The sequence below is a fragment of the Eutrigla gurnardus genome (genome assembly GCF_963514095.1).
Source record: "Eutrigla gurnardus genome assembly, chromosome: 14".
In the NCBI taxonomy this organism is placed as follows: Eukaryota; Metazoa; Chordata; class Actinopteri; order Perciformes; family Triglidae; genus Eutrigla; species Eutrigla gurnardus.
The window spans coordinates 9790147-9812898 of NC_139937.1; the positions used below are offsets into that span (position 1 = coordinate 9790147).

The window sequence follows — 22752 nt, forward strand, 5'->3', positions numbered from 1 at the left end:
AAGCAGCACTGATTGGGAATCAATTTCACCTGCTGTTATGCACATGGACAGACCACAGGTGGAAACGAGTGGCAATTAGCAAGTCATCCCTATAAAGGAATGGTTCTGCAGGTGGTGACCACAGACCATTTCTCTGTTCTTGGCCTTTCTGGCAGATTTTTTTCTTTTTTGAATTTTGGCAGTGTTTGCACCACCAGAGGTAGCATGAGGCAGTTTCTCCAACCAACAGAAGTTGCCCAGTTAGTGCAACTCATCCAGGATGGCACATCAATGTGCACTGTGGCAAGGAGGTTTGCTGTGTCCCCCAGCACAATGTCAAGAGCATGGAGGAGATTCTTTGGAAGGTCACACAGCCCTCCATGTGCTTGCCGGATGTACCCTGACTGCCATTAGGTCCCGGGATGAGATCCTCAGACCCATTGTGACACCATATGCTGGTGCAATGGGCCCTAGGTTCCTTCTAATGCATGATAATGCTAGGCCTCATGTGGCTGGAGTGTGTCAGCAGTTCCTGCATGATGAAGGCATTGATGTTACCGGCCTACCTGTTCCCCAGACCTGAATCCTATTGAGCACATCTGGGACATCTTGTCTCGTTCCATCCACCGACGCCATGTGGCACCACAGACTGTCCAGGAGTTGACTGCTGCTCTGGTCCAGGTCTGGGAGGAGATCCCTCAGGAGATCATCCGTCGTCTCATCAGGAGCATGCCCAGGCATTGTAGGGAGGTCATACAGGCACGTGGAGGCCACACGCACTACTGAGGATCATTTTGACATGTCTTGAAAAATCTCCACAAAAGTTGGATCAGCCTGCGATCTGATTTTCCACTTTGATTTTCGGTATGATTCTGAATCGAGACCTCCATAAGATGAGGATTTTGATTTCATTAATCATCCTTATGTTGTTTTGTTGTCAACGCATTGCACTTTGTAATGAATAAAGATTTCCAACTGGAATATGTTATTCATTGAGAACAAGCATGTGGTGTTACGATGTTCCCTTTATTTTTTGAGCAGTGTATTTTATGTCATTTAGATTCAGTCGGTGTGAATTGTAGGCCACGGCGACCAAACACTGGCGTGTCAGTCATGTTGGTTGGCACGCGGATTCTGCTCTGCACACTTCTTGTCAAATACTTGCAAGCTGCCAATAATTACTGGCTGAAATGGATGCATGATAATCCAATGCTGCATCAAAACAACTATTTAAAGGAGTCATCACCAGGAAATCGCAATTTCTCTTGTTAAAACATGCATATCTGTGTTTGACCTCAGTTGAAACTTGCCTGAAAGGCTGGAGTTTGAAAGTGGCGCCGTTTTTTCGCTTCTGCTCTTTTTCCGAACAGGAATAGCACACAAGGGTGTGCATTCCTAAAGCACGAGATTTTGATTCTGCGCCTACGGTGACGTCACCGTGGAGGCTACTTGCATAAGCCCACCCCTCTTTCACCACCCAACCCCGCCCCGTCCGCTACCTGAAATCGCCGAAGCGCCGCCATTAGAGAACAGCAAGATGTCAAAACGTCGTTCACATGTAAAGTGCGCGGTGGTTGGTTGCCACAATCAACATCCAAGTATTTTTAATATCCCTGCGTCGGCAGATCAATCCACCAGGGACCAGTGGGTCAATTTTATATACAACGGCAATGTTCCTGGGACCCTCCCTGCCGCTCTTCATGTCTGTGGTAAACACTTTACCACAGACTCCTTCACGAACCTGGGCCAGTATCAGGCACAGCTGGCTACAGCGCTACGGCTAAAAAAGGGGGCGATTCCGACCATCAGGGACACACCTGCAGCGCAGTCGGTAAGTGTTGTGTAAGATTATGCTTTATAATGTCTGAGACCCTGAAGTGACGGTATACCGCTGTCTGTTTGGCAGAAAGGGCACCAGCTAACTGCTAATCGTGCTAACACTAGATGCTAACGGGACTAGTATAAACTATATGAACCCCGTATTTTCCGCGGTGCGTCTGCGGTTTGCACCCCGGGTTGGGGGCGATTTCATCAAGTTGTGGCAGAGACGTTTAGAGGCGAGTGAGTGTGTTGACATTGTGTGTTGTCCTTCCTGCGGCGAATCAACGCGCGCCTCATTACATATTATACAATGCACATCCAGACCAGTCAAAACCTCGCGCGTAATCTCGCGTGATAAAATCGCGGTACGAAAAAGGGTCAGAACAAGCTCAATGTTTGATTAAAATTTTTTTTTTTTTTTCTAATAAGTTTTACGAATTGATCCAAAGCGATCCAAGGGGGGCTGGATACGTATAAAACCAGGTTATGACTCCTTTAAACTCACAGTGCGATGGTTTGAAAAGTTTGTTTTAAATTTTTATTCTCACTTACTATAAAAAAGAAACAAGCAATCGAGGTTTATTTTCTTTAGTTAACAAAAACAATATTGTTTCACAGCTAAGCAATATACATTGAATAACATGATTTGAATCAATGTTACATAACATCTACACTTTCAAAATAAGAGCGCACACACACACGCACACACAAACACACACACTCTCTCTCTCTCTCTCTCTCTCTCTCTCTCTCTCTCTCTCTCTCTCTCTCTCACTGCCCCGTCTTTGTAGCAAGGCGTGTATTTCATTCTTAATAATCAGATTTTACAGGTGTGTTGGAAGTCTCTTTTTCTGTGGTGTCCCTGTGACTGAAAGTCCCTCTGCTCTGCTGACTCAAGCATAAGTTTCTAGTCAGCACGTTGCGTATTGACTTCCTGAACTTCTCCCCTACAAATGCGTAGATGACTGGATTCAAACAGCAGTGGAAGAGTGCAAAGATCTCCGCAAAGCCCATGGCAGAGTTGATGGTTTTTGAAGCCTCGCAGGTATCCAGGATGCCCGGGAAGAGCTGCAGCGTCTGAAGGAAAACTGTCACGTTGTAGGGGACCCAGCACACCACAAACACGCACACTATGGTGAAAATCAGCTTCACAGCTCTGCCCTTTTTAGCATTCCTGGACTTGGCCAGCACGACAAGGATCTTCACATAGCAGAAAATAATGATGGGGAGGCACAAAAAAAGTCCCACTGTGTTCTCGCTGAAGTTTCGCAGCATCTTCCAAATCCGATCCGTGTCCTCTGGGTATATGGGCTGGCACTGCATGCTGTCAATATCCTCTATCTCCAAGGAAGCAAATATCACCACAGGGAGCGCCATGACGATGGATACAATCCAGATCGTGATGCTGGCTATGATTCCATAGCGACATGTTCGGGCTCGCATGGCTGCAACGGCGTGGACGATGGCCAAGTAGCGGTCCACACTCATCAGGGTCACAAACAAAGTCCCGCTGTAGAAACCCAACTGTAGCAAAGGGGGGAACAGATTCAGAATGGGGCTTTACTCGCCTCAATGAGGTTCTTCAGAATGCCGATGTTACACGCCAGCGTTTTCACACTTCACCCGAGCACAGCTGTCTTTACCATCGAAAACTCACCTTGGTTATTGGCGGAGTAGTGCCCCCGTTATAAACAAATAGAAATAGTTAACAAACTCCAGTAGCTATACAGTGTTTGCAGGGTAATTATGAATGTTTCCTCTTTGTAAGAAATACAGATTGTTTGCAGTAATACCTCACAGTCAAAAATAGAGAATTATTTTGATTGCATATTAATTCACTGTTAGTGTTACTGTTACGAGCCCTTTCAAAACGTTTCAGTCCTTAACAAGAAATCCATGCCTAACTAATCTGCACATCTTTGAGTTCTGCTCTCTCGATGATAAGTCTGTTCAGTTTCAAATATCAAGTAATGAGTGGTTTTGTCATAAGAGTTATAATTAAAATGTTTTTTGAAAGAAAAGAAATAATGCTGCACCTGATAGACTCCTGTCATCAGTTTGCATGATGCAAGGTTGGGGTATTTGTAGGCCCAGAGGGGCAGAGTTATAGCCACTATGAGGTCAGACAGGGCCAGGTTGAGGAGGCATACGTCCGTCATGGTCTTCACCTTTATGTACCGGAGGAGGACCCAGAGAACTGTGGTGTTCCCTGCAAATTAAATTCAAATTATTACTTGTTATATTAGGTGTCTTTTGTCTCTTTTATTATTAGAAGAATAGACCTGTTGCCTTTTCACTTTTTCTGAACATACCTAGCAGACTTAGACAAAACAGTATGCAATAAAGAACCAGCAAGACTGTGGGTCCATCGGGAAATCCCGGATCAGGGTCCTGGTTACAGGTGTCGTTATAATCATACATAAAGTATGTCTCGTTCGATACGTTCATAATGCTGTGAAAGGAGAAACGGAATGCACACGGATTACTTTTGATAAACACATTATGAGATGGGAGGTATTAAATCAGATATAATACAAAAAACACGGAATGTACAAAATATTTAGAATGAAAGCAAAAAACCATTGTGTTCCTTAAGGTAAATAGAGAGCAGATGCTGGTTGCATCATACTATCAACAAGAACATTAAGTAATTACCAGAATTAACGTTAGCATAATCACTCCAAGCAAGTAGGACTGCAAAAACAAAAATCAAATCAAATGCATACAAGTCATTATAGGATTACACTAAATAAGATACGTTTGCACACACCCCCGCCCCTCATTTTTTATATTGTGTGTGTGTGTGTGTGTCTCTCTCTCTCTCTCTCTCTCTCTCTCTCTCTCTCTCTCTCTCTCTCTCTCTCTCTCTCTGTATCTCTATCTCTCAATCAATTAATTAATTACTTGAATCCAAGCTAATAAACTGTTACAAATATAACCAATTCTGTCTTTCCCATATGAAGAAATGCCTTGTTGTTACTGAATTGCTCACGCAAGATTGACATTTATGTAATTCTAATGCAAAGCCTAAGTGGCTTCAGATATAAAAATGAAACGAATATTACTTACTTATATCAACAATGAGATCTTTTGACTCCTGAGCATATTTCCTTTAATTTCTTTACTGTCGCCTCCACTCAAATCTACAAAAAACATAAATGTTTCCCCTCTTTAGTATGATAGATGCAATGTTCCTCCATCATGAATGACGTTATGTCCCCCACTGAACGTTTCCTACAGATAAATGCTTAAGAAAGAACAAATAATTTGAAAAAAGTAAGTGAGGAAATTCAGAGATGTTCCTGGACTTTCCTGCCCTTTAAGCTGTACCTTTCATATATAATCACCGTTTAGTGAGTCATATCTTGAAGGCATCTGTAACAAAGTTCAACTACTGCCATTTCAAACCTAAAAACATTTTCCAAATCTGAAAAGAAAGCCATGACAATAATTATAATGTTGGTGTTCACTGCGGCTAACCTCACTTTCTCGACTTTCTACCTCTGAATGTACAGTACAGATCAATCAATCTTGATGTGTCTGTGAATATCACCAACCTCCTCTTAGACAATCAAATACATGTGATCTCTTTTAAACCGCATCTCAGAGCTTGAGTCTCTCACTATCGGCATATACACAACCACCTGCTTTGACAACCATGCCGACCCTCACATCCTGTGGCTGACACACACACACATACACACACACACACACACACACACATACACATAATCCTCCACTACATACACACTGTGTGTATAAGTGTAGGAAGTGAGAGGTGAATGAGGTGTACTAACAAGCAGATAAACATTTTTTTTTTTTTAAAGTGAATGTTATCGTCCTTACCAGGTTCAAATCACTGCTGCTGAATTTGTATGCCCTTGTGCCACGCATCAAACTTAAATGTCATCCTGTCAACTTGCATTGCTCGCTTTTTGTGTCAAATCCTGCTGCAGAGCTCATTTCTGGTAAGGTGAAGTCTTGGTTTTGTTGTTTCCTCCGCATCGTGTTCATCTTGCAGAGAAGTGTCACTGTGGTTTTCTGAGAAACGTCCCTATGTGTGAACATGCAGTATGAAAGGAGAATGGGGGGAATGTATTCAAATGAGGAGATTTTCACTTTTTCTTTGTTCTTTCCAAACCGACTTCTTAGGGGATATAAGCTTTTCAGAGTAGTATCCAGTTGTTGTTTTTTTAAGGTTTCAATTACAATAAATGTGCGTACTTCAAATTCAAAATAGGTCAGACTTGAATCTTTAAATAGGATGTTACAAAAGAACTGTATATTAAAATCAATGTATAAATGGATTAACTTAACTTTATACATTAATACAGAGATCTTCAACAGTGGCTTCAGGACCCCTAGGGAGTCCACAGGGGGTCCCCAAAATGATTTGATCCCAAACTTTTTTTCTTCCAAGATGTAAATTATGTCCAAAAATACACGTCAACATTAATACAACATCTAATAAGCAAATATATCTTAATTATTGTGTTAATGTGACACTGTGGTGTAGAAATACTAATATAGAATTACAATATGTTCTATATTAATCTATCAACAATTATTGTTTTTATGGTTTAGCATATACATATACATACATCATTACAAATAATCTTACATGGCACTATAGGCTGCACTACACATTATTATGTTTAATAAGCAACACAATTTTATACAACAGGATACTTGGGTAAACAGAGGATCATCAACTTGGGGGCAAAAATCTGTTTATAGCCTTATTTACAAAGGGGAAGATTAAAAATGTCAGTTTTGTCACAAATAGCACATTAAGAGCTTGCAGAGAATCAAACATATTCTGGGTATAGAAATCATGGTTCCAAAGGCCACACGTCTGTGGAATAATCCATCCATCACCATTCAAAAGCAGAAGACGAGATCATGGAGTGACAAAGGAATAACAACTATTGGAGATATTTCTTCTGACACGAACGTAAAGCCTTTCAAACAATTGGTAACAGAATTCAATTTAACTAATAGAGAGCTTTTTAGATACTTTCAACTGAAGAGCTGGATAGCAGATAACCTTGATCTGCTATCCGACTCTTCAGATCATCCAGCTATTCAGAGACTATTCTTGAATCCAGACGAAAACAAGAATTTAATAGGAAAAGTGTGTAAACACCTTGTTGAGGCACAGGAAAACAATTACTCATGGGTCATTCCATGTCATTTCATCAAATGCCTCCCACCTGACCATCTCAGAATGTCCTGTAAAAATTCAAGTACAAAGACACACTTGTTAATAGGAAAAATCCAAAATATTAGGTCTCTACTGTCAACAGTTTTCTCATGAAATGTCATTGAATGAAGGGTAGTTTAGACGGTTTTTGGCATCATACTCTGAAAAGCCATTTTTAAACGGCAATATCTGGAAAACTATCTCACCTGTGGCCTTCAAATTTTCTACAATGTATATTTGTTACTAATAGCCTCCAGACATGGAATATCAGGGGTGTAGCTCAATGATAATCTAGTATGGTAGGTACTTAAAATGTGGCTTGTCGAAATGAAGTAGTACATTTGAAGAGTGGCTGAGCTCCCATTTTTGCAGATAAAAGACTTCTATCATTTCTGCCTCTATCTCTGGTGTTAGCTAACATTCTACAAAATATGGTTTCTCTTAGATGATTAGTTTCACAGATATTAAGGCTCAAATATGGAAGTAAACACATCTTTGCCCAACTTCAGAGCCATATTCCAAAAAACTGACAAGTATCAGGTCCAAACTTCAAATTCTTGTTAAAATCATATTAGAAAATCGGGAGGGTGTTTTGCCTCAATTTGTCGCAGTGATTTTTTAAAATCCTGATATTGGTGGGGTTTTTGTGGCCGGTTTTGGTACTGCATGTCCTAACAGCCTATACATCACAGGAGGGCAATTCAATTGTGTTTTTTTACCATTTACCAAAGACTTACATGTGACTAAATGCTACTGATAAATTTAGCCTTACAAAAACATTAAAATGTACCACAGTTGTAGTTACAGAGGCAATTATTCTTTGAATGTGAGTTGAACATGCTGAAAGCAGCTTTTAATGTCTTAAATCATGAACAAACATATGATAGCATAATATTGAAGACTTATATAATGTAAATTTAAAAGCCAAGGAATAGGGATTAGGTATGATGACTGAGAGCTGGGAACATGTGTGCACGTGTGTGTGCGGGTGTATGGGTGTGTATGAGTGTTTGTGTTAAGTAGGGGAGAGAAGGTTTGTTTATGTGTCAAAATGTGTGTGTGTGTGGTGGGAGGGTATCTGGATGCGTGTGTGTCTGTGTTGCACGTATGAATGTTTGAGCATGAGTGTTGTTACAATCATAGGTAGGTATTGCCTCTTGCATGCAACAATAAAAATAATTATAAAAAAATGTATACAATATGTAATAGGGGTCTTTGGCCTGAAAAGTTGAAGACCTCATGCTCTAATATTTCTATACTTTAATGTTTATTCAAATCTTTGCCTTTAAGTTGTATTGTGCTGTGGATTTGGTGTCCTCAGGAAATCACTATACGACAATATCATTTATTGATATTGTTACATAGGAAAAGAAAACTTTAATAATCTCCACCGGCAAACTTAACTACTACAACCAAAATCACAACATGAACAAAAGAAAACAGGTGTAACAAATGTGTAGGTTTTGTGCAAACAACATCTGAACCGACGGTAAATTAACCAAGATAACATTTATTTGGTATGAAAACACAGGTCAACTTTGCAAAATACATAAGGCATGAAACAACACGGAGAAAATATATGAGAATTACAAGTGTGTATGAAGACGCAAACTGATCAACAGGTTTAAATCCATGATTAAGTTGACATTTGACTGTGCCAAAGCTGCAAAGGAAAAGTGGAAAAAAGATGATTCCGTGTTGTGAAAGAGTATTTGGTTTCATTCAACATTTTTTTTCCATACAGTATGAATGTTTCCTTGCAGGCTCATCAAGGAATGTTTGAACATTTGAATCCATGAATCAGTCAAAGATAGACAAACATTGTGGTTAAAGGAAAAAATGACGCTCCATGTAAACAGTACTTGTCTGCATCTTACACCCTGCTGTTATGTGCTGGACTGTCTCAGGGGCATCTTTGCATATCCTGCACCTGGGCTCCTGACAGGTGTGGTAGACCCCGGCCCTCACCTGGGCTCCTTTCTGGTGTGGTAGACCCCGGCCCTCACCTGGGCTCCTGTCTGGTGTGGTAGACCCCGGCCCTCACCTGGGCTCCTGTCAGGTGTGGTAGACCACGGCCTGCACCTGGGCTCCTGACAGGTGTGGTAGACCACGGCCTGCACCTGGGCTCCTGACAGGTGTGGTAGACCACGGCCTGCACCTGGGCTCCTGACAGGTGTGGTAGACCCCGGCCTCTATTGATCTCGTGCTCAGCTCTTGTTTTTGTGCTGCCATGATTAGTGCCCCTGTGCTGTCCTTCCTACCAGCCTTCTCTAGCCACCGGTATGATTTCTTCGCAGCCACTCCTTCTGTCGTTGTTGCATGCCGTGCAGGAGCTTTTCCTTCTATGTTGGTTAACCCTCACCTTCCTCTTTCTCCTCATCATCGGGTTTCTGCTGTCTGAGATATTCACTTTGCGGGCCATCTTCCTGATCTTCTCCTGGATCTTGGTCGTTTCATCCTGGATAGTGGCTCTGATGCTCACAAGTGCTCCTTCTGCTTAGTATACAATCTCAGAGTGCTGGACCTGGGGTGAAACCCTCCATGCATGCTGAGGAGGGGTGTGTGTGTATGTGTGGGTAAATGTACATATACTCTATGTATGTATATGCATATGTCCAAACAAAACCTCAGTGAAAATTAAAATTGCAAATACAACTAAAGTAAAATAATATGTACACTTACAGGCAGCGTTTGAAGATAAGATAATAAGACGGTGCTGATGACTCACACTTTCATAGGTGGAAAATTGAAGTGCCAAAATAAATCATGAACATGAATAATGCTAATGTTGTCAGCAGTAATAACAACGCTACCCAGAACAAAACATGTCAACTCTGCAGGCGGTGTCAATAAAGCAGGATAATATGCCCTCCAACTCCTACATGATGAAATTGGAGGTGGCATCAGAGGACCTGGACATAGCTGAGCTTTTCCTGTGTGACAAATCTCTGGCATAGGGAATCAGTATCCCAGGCACCCAGTTCTTTAGCATCTGCATTGCTCTTTTCTTAAACTTCTGTCCCACAAAGGCATATATGATGGGGTTCAGGCAGCAGTGACTGTAAGCAAAGGTCTCGGTCACTATTATTGACAGCCTTAAATTTGCCTCAAAGTCACACGTGTTATTGTCCAAAATACCTTCAGATTTCAGGAAACTCAAGAAAATGGAAATGTTATATGGGGTCCAGAATAAGAAAAAGACGATCGCTATAGAGATGAGCATCTTGACAACGCGGTGCTTCTGTGTACTCTTGATCTTCATCAGTATGGGGATGATTCTGGAGAAGCTAACTATCATCACCAACAAGGGAATCACAAGACCTAAGATATTAATTGTGAAGATGTCATAAAGTCTCCAAGCGTCATTCTCCGGGACATAGCTACAAGCCAGCCCATCAGACTCGTTTGTCACCCTGGTGAAGATAACAGCTGGCAGAGAGACACACACACTCAGCATCCAGACGACCACAGTGATTGCGACGCCTGCTGTCAGAGTGCGATACTGCGCCACCTTGTGAGCATACATGATTACCATGTGGCGTTCTAGCGTCATGACAACCATGAAGAAGATGCTGCTGAAGAATCCAGTTTTATGGGAGCCAGTGGTGAAACGGCACATAAAGTCTCCGAAAGTCCAATGGCCGGCCACGACGTAGTGAGAGTAGAAAGGCAGCGTGAGGACGAAGAGGAGGTCCGAGAGAGCCAGACTTAAGAGGCAGATATCTGTCAAGTTGGTCTGCTTGCGAAACTTCACCAGGACACACACCACTAGGCCATTGCCTTGAGAGAGAGAGGGGAGAATATGTCAGATGCATCATATCTAAAGTAATAGTCTCACTTACTGACTCTCTCTTACACACACACACACACACACACACACACACATAGTAACACAAGCACATACCTATGAAGCCGATGACGAAAACCAAACTGTAGAGAATGGGCAGAAACACCCTGACAGATTTCTTCAAATCGCTGTTGTTGCAAGAATTGTATTCTGGAAACTCTCCAAAATAATAGTCTGTATAATCATACTTTGTGGTGGCGTTATCTTCATCTGTGAAAAGAGATTGCTTTTTAATTTTTATTTCAACATTTGCAACATTTAATCTTTGTTTTAAATACAATCGTTGCACATTAGGACATACTTAATAAATGGCAATAAAATGGCCAGGCTGTTTGTAAATAGATGCTCTAAGCGGATGTATTTGGATGCAGTTTTTGGCATTACAAAATAACTAACAAACTCTTAACTGCATGATCTCAAGCATTTTCATAGGGACTATGTTTTCAACAAAGTATTTCCAATGAAAGCTGTTCATGTTGAGATCTATTTTTCAGTGCTATGTGCAGAAACAAAATTCCGTTGAGATTTCCGCCTGTGTGTGTATATATATATATATATATATATATATATATATATATATATATATATATATATATATATATATATTCTTTGGCCACCAGCCACTGCGATTCAGAAAATGCATAAAAATGGTTCTTGAACTTATACAGAATACACATTAAAGCGTGTGCAAGTGTTCTTTTTAGGACTCATGGTCCTTAATTGCCTCTAACTTTAAGTATTTTGTCCCGATTACAAATGGGTTTGTAGTGTTTCCCACAGGATCTTTGGAGACGTATGTGAACGGGGCTATACGCGCACACACTGTCGAACTCGCCGGCTGGGGGGGTGACTAACTTTTGTTCAGTAACATGATTTGACTCGTGAGTGGTGACACTGGAGCCCTAGCAGTAGCTACCTCCTGTTGGGAAGATACTTTTATTCTTTTGCTTTTTTCCGCGTGCTTTCTTCATACAACCGCTGATGCGGGGAGAGACGGGAGAGACAGTAGAGAAGCGCAGGTCCGGCAAGATGGGCGAAACCAAATCTCAGAGCGGGAGGGGGCACAGACAAACGTCACTATTTTTTACTGGTAAATTGAGAAAATCTACCACACTGTTGTGATTGCTTAACATTCAATATCAATAATTGTGATATCATATTGGGTGGGTTGTGGTGGCTGGTTTGGATTATTGGGTGGGTTGCAACCCACCCATCCCCCCCATACATTACGCCTATGGTTGGTGTAAAGGTAGGTGAATAATCTAAAATTAACCAAATGACTGCAAACAAAACCAATCTGCATGAATTGCACGACCACTACAAGTGAGAATAAATTATATTTATAATATGGGTAATTAATCCCACAGAGTCAATTGCTTATGAAGGTTCATAAGTTATATGTTGGCTAAAACGAATGTACTAAAGGTCGACCAAACAGTGATAACACTGAATAAAACATTTAAATCACTTATGCAAGTGTTGAGTTACTCATATGAGGTTGCAACAATCAACCTGTTTACATTTTTGAGAATTGAAAAGTTATAATTTTATAATTATATAATTTTAATAATATAATTTTAATTGTATCATAATGAATTATATCAGGACTTCCTAATAGAAACCAAAATTTCCTCCTCAACATTTGCATCAAAGTGGAAAATGGACATAAAACTGACAGCAGTGGATTAAGCCTCGGGCATGAACAAACAACAAATCAATAATACATTGATCTACATACACATTAAGCAAAATATGTACAGTTGTCAAAATGCATTCACCTGACATGGTGGTATCTCAGTGATGCCTCGTCCTATCAGGTATAGTCAGGTGCTGCACTTCCAAGCTCCTTATTTCTCTGTCTGGATAGTTATCAATACAATGTTCTGTTCAGATGTTTGAATACACATGAACTAATTTCTTAAAGTCAGCAGTCCCCCTGTTTTAATGAGTAGCACAGAAACAGAAACGCAGTTGTCATTTCCTGTGCACACATGTGAATTCAAGATCCTTATCAGGAGCCCACCTTTCAAAAAGCATGCCTGAGATGTACACCGCAAGATTAACACAGCAGATTGACACGTCAAAAAAAAAATATGAGCTCATGTTGCCACAATGTGCCAGACTTTCAAATCTACGTAAAATTAGATTTTTCTTAAGTATCTCTTGTCAAAGTGAGGAGTTTTGAGTGTTTGAAAAGAAAGCACAAATGGCTTTCACGTTTAAAGATAGATATGATGATGCAGATAGTGCAGTATAACTATAAAAGCATTTCAGGCACGTTTGTGTCGCAGTACATTTTGGTGACAGGACAACCCTTTTGTTTGCCACATTCACGTCACATATTGTAGTATTATTTTAGTAGAATATTCATTCAGGGTGTTTGCTCAAATATTGCTGTTTACTGTTATTTTCAGTATAAGACCAATAAATGTAGACACATTTCAAAACAGACATCTTTTTTATGATATTGTTATGATACTGTCCTATTTTAGGCTACACATTGCACGTTTTTGTTGTTATAAAGACATTTTTATAACTATCTAATAACCAACCCTATGTAGAGCAGCCAAACACATGGGTTTGCAGTTTCTATACAGTCTATGGGTCGCAGTGAAGTCGCAGTAGAGTGGTCTATGAGCGACCTCTAGTGGTGGTGGATTATACCTCAGATGTGCACAGCGAACAAAGCATGCTGGGAGAAATATTTGAATTGTCACAGAATTTCAATCTATATACATAGAAGCTAAATTACGATTTATTATTAAGGCCTACGTAAAGACAACGACGGCCATGCGGGTTCTACTATTACAACAAGGCTAAAGCCTACTACTAATATTGATAATAACTCGAATAATAACAACAGCAACAACATCTCTTGATTATTTCATTTGTATCACTGTATTTTCCGATCTGATGCCTGATTGTATTGAGATGCGGCTTGTTTGAATCTATATATTCGTGCCTTCGCTCTCCATCTGGCGCTCAGTGAATTCCCAATGAGGATGATTGACGTGCGTTCTGCTGACGAAGGCGGGCTGGAGAACGCTGCGTCAAGTTAGACAGACGCAGCAGCAAAACACAGAAACATGTAAACAACTGCTTTCCAAAATGAAGCCCAATCTTAACATTTGCACGTTGTGTTAAAACACACGAAGTCACGTACAATTTAATGGATTAACAAGAACACTGAACGCCATCTCTGAGCTGTAACCCCCATGTTGGCTATATCCTCTATCCTATATAATCTCCGTCTGTACTTTTCAACACATCAAGTGCTTAGGTTTGCTTGTAAAATAGGTAATATGGAGTATAAGCTAGTCCAATAAACAACATTGAGGGAATATATTCCTCGTTAAATGAATTTCGTTTATGAGCTCTTATTCTGAAATGTCATACCGGACGTTACATTTGTGAATTTCGTTGTCTTGACAATGCTCGAGGGAAAATCAACCGGGAGGGGACTGCGAAGATTATATCAAGTGGATTTGACAAGTTACTCCGTCCATGATAATGTTTCCGTGATACAGATTTTTGTTTGAAGTTGAAATAATCAACATTTATGGACTTAGTGTGCAGTTTGCCTTCACGTTCACTTTGCGGTCTTTGTGCTTCGGGTCCCTCTGGATTGTCATCTCTGCGCGCTGTCACTTGTTGGACCTGTAAGAGAAAATACAAAGTTGTCGTTGTCTTGCCAAAAAAAAAACAAATACAAAGTATTTATTTGTTGAGACGTGTTAGAAAACGACGTGGGCAGCAAATGAATTTGTGTCTGTCGTGCGAACTCGCAGGTGAAAGCGTTATGGATATCCACCAAGTTTAAGAGCAACAGCGGATTTTTTGGAGGGGGAACCGACTCGAGAGTTACCGATATCGTCTGAAGTTGGATCACTGCAATGAATGAGTCCTCAAAACCGCCTTCAGGGTAAGTCCACAAAAACAATAATAACGGACTATTACAAATTACTTATATTCGTCTTCATCATCCGAATTTTCTAGATAATTCATCTCAATCATCAATGTGACGTTTATCGCGTCAGTCTACTACCTGTATCAATACCTTTTGGTTCTCGTGGCATTGTTATTTGACCTCATGTGACCTTTATTAATATTTCAACGAAACGTGTACTTGGACGCATATTTGTGAGTTATTTTTCTTAAAACAGGAATGTCACTCGCCAATGAAGCGCCTAATTGGGCCACACTACTGTTGCACTGTTGCAGCCCCATGACAAACACTTAAACAGCATTTGTGTAGTAACTAGTGGCAACACAGAGAGGGTTCCAGCAGCCAGACCGGCCTGCCCTCCTGTTGCCTGCTGTCTCTCTGCCACACAATAAGCATGGACAACCCTGGAGCAGAGCATGGTGCAGCAGTACAGTTGAAGAGAAACATGGCCAACAACAACAGCAACGACCAGACTGTGTTTTTAGGTTAGTTGTTTGGGGTGTGGCTGAAGCTTGTGTCTTTACTGCTTCCATCACAGCAGCAGCTGTGAGGGCAGTTTTTTTTTTATTCCATGCTGTAGCGATTGCATGGAAAAACATCTACCCAGGCACTTGAAAAAATACCCCAGCATCCTCACTGCATCAGTATAATTGTGTGCTGCGTGGGTGCTACTTGTGGTAATAGCTGTGTACTACGGAGACAAACGTTGCTGACTTCATCAATCCTTAAGTCAGCCTTGTGATTATCGTTTAACACAGAGGTTCTGTGTGGCCTGCCCTCGTTTTCAGACGGCTCACACCTTTCATCTATCATGCGTTAGCTCTCCGGGACCATCTAAATCACTCCTTATGTAGGTGTGTGCTGAAGGCTCAGTCGCACCTGTAATATAGCAAAAAACTGGCGTCCTTCAGTGGCAACACGAGTAGGGTGTGATACTGGTGGAGTGTTGGTGATTTGAATTAAGTTTCGGTCTCTTTCTCTGATCTTTCAAGTAAAGGTCCCCTTAACCGGATACTCTTACACACATTGATTTCAGACACTCAAGAGCTTTTTGGCCAAATTGCGAAGTAGATTGTTCACCGACTCAGCTGGCAGTGGACCAAAAATGCCTTTTTTTTTCTCTCTTTTCTATCTAGTTAGTGTTTGACATTTCTGTCCATATAAATCACCATGACAACTCCCTTTGTGTTTTGATCTCTCTTTCGTCATCTCACAGGGAGTAGCTACTTTACTACATTGCCCAGTCCTAATGAAACTCAGCTCATAAAAGGTACATATCCATATCACACACGCATGCACTCGTTCACACCACGGTCACTAAGCAGGCAAATGAGGAGGGAAGAGACTGCTCTTTTCAGGGAAATGAAATTTGTTTGTACCTGGACATGGAAATCTGACCTGTGTGTGTGAATGTGTGTCAGGGATTAGAAAGCCAGAGTGTGTACTTCAGGAGCGGTGGAAAAGTAGCCTGAATTAAGCTTTAGTTCTGATCTTTATAAGAGCATGAAAAATAAAAGGCAACTTCATCCCCTCCGTGAGAATAAATGACTGATTCCTCATAGTGCTTTGGGATCAAGATTATTTACATTTTGGCAGCTTGCTTCCACACCTGAAGCAATTAATCATTTCCCTTAACCTTGTTTTTTTTTATGTGTTTGTTGCACTTGAAATTACTTGAACCTTTTCCTGATTAATGTTTTGGTCCTTTGGGAGTCTGAGCATCTTGTATGGTGCATTTTGTAGTTATAGTCCTCTGTATAGTCTGCAGCATACGCAGTAGCCTTAATTAGCACACTGGTGCTGTCCTCTACATGTCTGGACCTGGTGTTTGTGTGTGTTGAGTGAGCGTTAGTCCAGAAGCCTGTGATTAATGTAGATCCCTTCTTCCTTTTAGTATCCCATCCAAGGTAGACTAATATAAATATATGATCAAAGAATTAAGAGGGAGCTGCTCAAAATTCATCTTCAGCTTCAAATAAACTCACAGCATTCACAAACACATTTGTTGCCATTTATCGCCACACATGCTTGGCTCCTTTTCTCTAGATTTTACCCCATAAGTGCCTCATGAAGTGCAAAAAGTAGAAAAATAGAAGCCTCAACGTCTTCCGACATGATTTGGACTGCCATCTGCCTCCCTGTTGGTAGGTCACGTGTTTTATTTGAAATACATCTGTTGTTTGTGGTAGCCTTATTTCTGGGCCTATTCAGTTTTAAAACTCCCCCACAGGAAGACCGGCCTTGCAGATCTCACAGATAAATACAGTATGGGATTACAATAACTGTCCGTTTCTCTTCAGCTGAGCACACACCCAGAGATAATTATTGCCTACCAGCTGCCCTGTTTGCCCGTGTGCACTCATGAGCTCTGTGTGTGTGGAGGGATATCAACATCGCGTGCTATCTGCAGTGTAAATGCTAATTAAGTTGACGCCGTGCTCCCCTGGACTGTATCTTTTAATGTCAGTGTCACCCTTTGCATAGTATTTGAATACCATGTGTGTCTGTCAGTCCATATGGTTTCTTAAAATACTCTGGGAGGGACTAGGTATTGTAAGATAATGTTGCCCCCCGTATCTTTCAAAAAATCCTCTCTATTTAGAAGATCAAGGTGGTCAGCCATGAGTTCAGCCCTGATAACTAAGGGAGTTCCCTCTTTTTTTCCCATCCTCTTGAAGACTATAATGTATTTAATTTTTGCAAAGATGGAACTGTTTTGGTGTGTGTGGTCACATCTGGATATTTAGAGTTACTGCTTTGATGAGTTAAATTTAACTCCTGTGAAAACTGAGATAAGCAAGTGGGAGCGCATTTGTGAGGCTATGCATTGTTGGCAGCGGAACAGTATGTAATGTATCTGGTAATGTCCGCATTCACTTCACAGGCCATCCTGATTTTTAAATAGAGAGGGTGTGGACTCAATGCTTCCACAAGCTTGATCCTCACGGATAGAAGCTTGACCAAAGTGCACTCAAGATGAAAAGCACGGTGTAACCTTTGCTGTATGTATGGGTTTAATAAGACGTCAGTGTATGATAAAGCTGGTGGTTGTTAACATTTGTTCCATGTGGGATGGCAATAAGTTTAATTAATGATTTAATGAATGTGGATGTCATGATACATCAGAAACATTTGAGATATCTAGACTGGCTGTGTTGTGTTCCTTAGGCCCCACTACCTTTTTTTGTGTTGCTATTTGCCAACCTTCACCAACAAGGTATATCAGTCTCAAGTGTCTGTCCGTAGTACACTGTATCTGTCTCATGCAGCTGTTAGGGGCTGCTCAGATTTATTTCTGGAAGCCCGCAGTCATATGTTAGTCACTGGTATGTGGGTTTGTCAGAGAGGAAGACAGTCTGGCTGTATGTGTGTGTTGCAGACTGGACAGGCTCCTCTAACACCCACTGACGTGCCATAGCGGTGGCATCGCCTGATAAGGTAGAGGTGGCAGAGTGCACTTACTCTTGCAAGTTGTGATGGTTCTGCACATGTTGAACCTTTTAACACCGCTGCTATCTCCATGATAGAGAAAACAAAGTATAAGCTGCCAACATGTCAGTAATCAACAAGTGACCTTTTCAAGTTATTATGATGGCGTGGTTGTCTTTCTATGAAAAGGGCATCAATGAGTGCTACAAATATTTTCCTATTACCCGATGGTATGGTAAAAGTGCAAGCTTATGACATTTGTCCTCTTTTCCCACAAAAACGATGACCTTATCAAAGATATGTTACTGTAGCTTTTTGTGTTGTTTTTATGTCTTTCAAATTAAAAGACCCTGGCGTGCTTTATAAGCTGTGCCTGACTGCTGAAAGCCAACAATATCTGGAACATACATGTTTTTCTTTTTGTTTCTCCAGCAGGAGCTCTCTCTAATTGAACAAGCAACTTAGGGAATAGTGAACAGACTAATTATTATTTCCTGCTGTTCTGCTCCTGCATTCCCCCTCTCCCCCCTTTCTTTTCTGATGTTAGACTCCACCCATCTCCCCATTTCTATTTATTTTGTTGTTGCTATCCAGCCATATGGGGCATTGTGCCACCTGAGCTTCCTCATCCCTCCCTCTCACCAAGCCTCATTATCCCTCCTTCCCTTTTCTTCTCTGTCCTCCCTTTGCTATGGGCCTGTTTGCCACCCACACAAATGCTTATGTGACTCAATTAGTGATTTGTTTATCTTCCCTCAAGAGATTAGAATACTTGTATTAATAAATAAATCTTTAGGACAGCAGTTTTTGCTTTGATATCAAGATTGGAGGATTGATTTGAAATGCCAGAGGATCAATAGTTAAGTAAATTAACTGATAACACATGGACTGCCAAAGGAATTACGTCATTACTTGAGTGTACATTGGCCTGATCTTAACTCAAAATGTAATGGACTTTACAAAGACTTGTTTTGTCTATGATTGTTCAGGAATACACAGGTAGCCCATTATACGTGTCACTCCATACATTCACCTCAGTAATTAAGGAATGGCTGGAGAAGATGAAATAGACTAAATGGCTTGAAACAACTGAAGTGTTAAGTAAAGATTGGAAATATTTCTTGACAACAGAAGTGTCAATTATATTTGGTCAAGTAAGGCCTCAGAAAAAAATATGTTTTTTTCCCGCTGTTCAGACAGAAAGGCAAGTCAGTTTCCTGCTCCTATTCTTGGAGAATTATTGTTCCCTTGGAATATGTCTTGTGTTATTCTGTCACAGCGTGCCTGTGTCAGTGGTCACAAGAGGACAAGATGACTAAATGTGTCAAGAGGGGTGGAGGTGGAGGAGGAGAGGGTGGGGTGGGTGCTGTTACAGTAAGTGGATTTCTTTTCTGTAAGTAGCTGTGAAACAGATACTCCTGCATCACCGGTGACTGACCTAACCTTAGGTCATTGCAATACAAAGTAAACCCTTCAAATCTCCGAAAGGTGTAAGCAACCTAATTGATCCCAATGAGTAACAATTCTATTAGCACCCGAGGTGCTGTATTGTCTTTTTTTCTCCCACGGGATACTGAGTTACTGTTACTGACTCCTCTGCACTCCTGTTGAACAGATTGTGCCAAGCTCTAACCTGATTGTTCTAATCGGGTAAACGTTGCATGCAACCTGATAAAACATTTCAAGTCTAATGCTGAGGACCATGTTGACCATATAACTTTAGGAGCTTTATTCATTTTAGACAATTATGTGTTGAGTTATATCAACCTATTCCTGTGGAAGGGTGTTGTCAAAATCGGACCCTGCAGGTTATCTTTTGTATGTTAATGTTGTGACGCCATCCCTGTATCCCTGTAAGTATACTGCATTTATCCACACTGCAGCATTGTTAAAGGTTCCCAGTGGAGTTTTCACACTTCTAGTAGCGCTATGGAGCTTTTTTTTTTTAATGAATGGGCCCCCATCTTTTTTATCTCATGCACGTTATGTGTCATTTGCAAATGTTTTACGAGGACTCGACACATTTGTTTAAACTCAGGGATAGGCACGGGACGATATGAAAATTGTATGCCACCATTATCCTGGCCAAAATAATTGTGATTCACGATATTATCCAGATAATCATCGACATATGCCTTAACTCTTAAAATGACTTTTTGTTAAGAAACAACTATCTTTATTGCATCATAGATAAGTGAACATCCTTTTTAGTGGAAAAAATCATCATCTTCAATTAGTTGATCATGAATCATAAGCTCTCCCTGCATTAATGGATACAAAAAATATTATTTTTGTATGTTGTATCTTTTAAATCTGGCCATATTTTTCTCTTCTCTACAACGATAGTGAGCTAGACATCTTTTCAATCGCTCGACTGTATTTTTTCCTACCCGGCTTTAGCTATGGGGGCGAGATGGTGGTGAGGTTGTGGCGGACCACCTCTGTAGTGTGAATACAGAGTAGGGTTGGGTTTTTGAACCACATGGCTGGTAATATGAGCATGAAGGCATAATTATGTTGATAGACGTTGTGTGCCTAGCAACTTTAAACAAATGCTTTACTGGGCTCATATGTCTCCAATACTCACAATACTGTAGGCAATACTCAATCCAGTTATTCACACTCTTCTTTCTGTCTTCCCCTTGCTTTCCCTCCTGCATATTTCTCTTTCTCTGGGTCACTGTGTGCATTCATCCAAAATCGACAGCTGCTACTAAACTGAGGTCTGCACTCTTCCGCAGTCAAGGAGTATAAATATAGGTTGCCATAGGGACACCGTGACACCAGAGGGGAATGTTGGCGAGGTATCAGGACAGTGTACGTGAGTGTCAGGGGAGTGGCTCAGGGTCCAGGATGTGTATCATTCACTCTGTCAATTCACAACGGGAGATTAAAACTCAAGTGTGCTCACAGACACACAAGTGTGTGTGCTGCCATGTCAGTGGATGGTTGTGGTCTGGAAGATATTTGCCCGATACTGACCCAAATAGATTGGTGACTACAGGCCAACCTAGGATCAGATTCCATTTTTTTAATAAATAACAATTCAGTAAATGTATTTCTTTGTACTTCTTTATTTTGTTTAGCAAAGTTAAGAAAGCAATCTTTAAGTCAAGCTGAATATTGCCTTATTTAAAGAATGATTCCAGTCACTTCCACTCAGAGAGGCATACAGCAGCTTATTAATAAAACACTGCTATCGAATCGGTTCTCTGTATTGGCCGATAACCAAACCCAGGTATCTCTATCAGTATGGGGACTAAAAAGCAGATCACTGCAATCCCTACTTTTGGGTTCAGTGCCTTGCTCAAGAATGTAGAGTTCAGGGTCCAAGGATCAAACCATCAGCTTTGCTATTGATAGCCAACCCCGTTTTCCATCTGATTACAGATTATTATTATTATCACAGCTGATTTTTATAGTTGTCCAATTGTCTTTTGAATCCATTGACGGGAAATGAAAGGTTGATTTATAGAGGACGATCATGTTTCTCCGAACAGAAAACCTTTTAGATGCTAACGACAAAGTTCTAGGAGCACTCTAATTTCTGCTTTGAATACATAGCAGGATGTCTGTTTGACAGGACAGACTAGATCTAGATATGTAACACCAACCTTCTAGCTTTTAGAAAAGGTTACTCGTGTGGCCTTGGTTTGTGTGTGTTGAAGACAGTCAACCTTTGGTAGAGTCTTCTTATGTGTCAGTACAGTTGAAATCATGTCTTAAGCAGTGTTTATGTCAGTCATATGGGTGTTTTTTTTTGTTTTTTGTTTTAGTTTTGGTTTCATCCATTGTTCAGAAAACAAAAAGCATGTCATGGGGAATGTAGGTCAGTCTGTTCTGTGTTTTTGTCCAGTTAATCTACTACATTCCCAGTTGGTTGTCTTTATTGGGGGATAGGATAGTGGCTCATTGTTTAAGTGTACAGACATCTGATGGGATTCTCCATGTCTCTGATTTGGGACACGTTTGGCTGTCTATACTGTCTCTCTCTGACTGACTTTCTCACTGTGGCTCCGTCTGCTACCTTAAATCATAATAGTTTGATTTACCCACATCCACAGCAGACTGTTGTTTAGAGTTGTCCAATCCGTTCATCACAATACTTCTCATGCAGTCCTATTTATAGCCTTCTGCAGCATTGCATTGTAGTAACAGGCTGACCGCTATATTGGAATTGCTGACTGGAGCCTCGAAATGAATAAAATATCAAAAACACACAATAATTCAATAAAGTGTTATCTGATTGGTTTTAAGGCTCAAGAGAATATTAGCAGGCAGTAGGAATAGCAGAAAACAGCTTTCAACAAAGAAAGGGACCACTTGTCAAAGGAATTTGTTTTGGTGGGGATTGTGCTGACAGCACACTTCAGAGCATAAACTAATATATTCCATTCTTTTTTTTATAAGACCTTCAAGAGATGGAAATGTTCAGGCGGTGTTTCCATAACTGGAATAAAATAAGTCACTACTTCTTTTCCAAGCGAAAACCTTAAGATAGCCTGCAGTGTGTCTAAGCAGTGTTTA

General features: G+C 40.7%; 2 protein-coding genes across 4 annotated transcripts in view; one reads left to right on the forward strand and one right to left on the reverse strand.

The window, feature by feature from the left end:
• Window positions 1–1066: 1066 nt before the first annotated feature.
• Window positions 1067–12770, reverse strand: LOC311024850 (uncharacterized protein). Its single transcript, XM_084027424.1, has 9 exons — window positions 12629–12770; window positions 10908–11060; window positions 9884–10783; window positions 9265–9499; window positions 8972–9169; window positions 4113–4318; window positions 3837–4009; window positions 2292–3324; window positions 1067–1205 (listed from the first exon to the last, which is right to left on the reverse strand). The coding sequence occupies exons 1-8, from the start codon at window positions 12633–12635 to the stop codon at window positions 2611–2613; spliced, it is 2586 nt and encodes an 861-aa protein (XP_083883550.1). The 5' UTR covers window positions 12636–12770; the 3' UTR covers window positions 1067–1205; window positions 2292–2610.
• Window positions 12771–14349: 1579 nt separating this feature from the next.
• Window positions 14350–22752, forward strand: part of cobl (cordon-bleu WH2 repeat protein) — a 50898-nt gene continuing 42495 nt past the window's right edge. Inside the window, exons 1-2 of one of the 3 annotated variants that reach the window (XM_084026657.1) lie at window positions 14350–14509; window positions 14639–14772. In XM_084026657.1, coding sequence (XP_083882783.1) covers window positions 14744–14772 — 29 coding nt within the window. In that variant the 5' untranslated portion in view covers window positions 14350–14509; window positions 14639–14743. The remainder of the gene's footprint in view (window positions 14510–14638; window positions 14773–22752) is intronic. The other 2 variants (XM_084026656.1, XM_084026658.1) reach the window with 2 other exon arrangements.

What these genes read in the sequence shown, in the direction of transcription:
- LOC311024850 (XM_084027424.1), bottom strand. An exon ending in TTTCGTCATCGGCTTCATAG is followed by an intron (nt 10,784 to 10,907) that starts GTATGTGCTTGT and finishes CTCTCTCTCAAG; the next exon opens with GCAATGGCCTAGTGGTGTGT. An exon ending in GTTTTGTCTAAGTCTGCTAG is followed by an intron (nt 4,010 to 4,112) that starts GTATGTTCAGAA and finishes TTTAATTTGCAG; the next exon opens with GGAACACCACAGTTCTCTGG.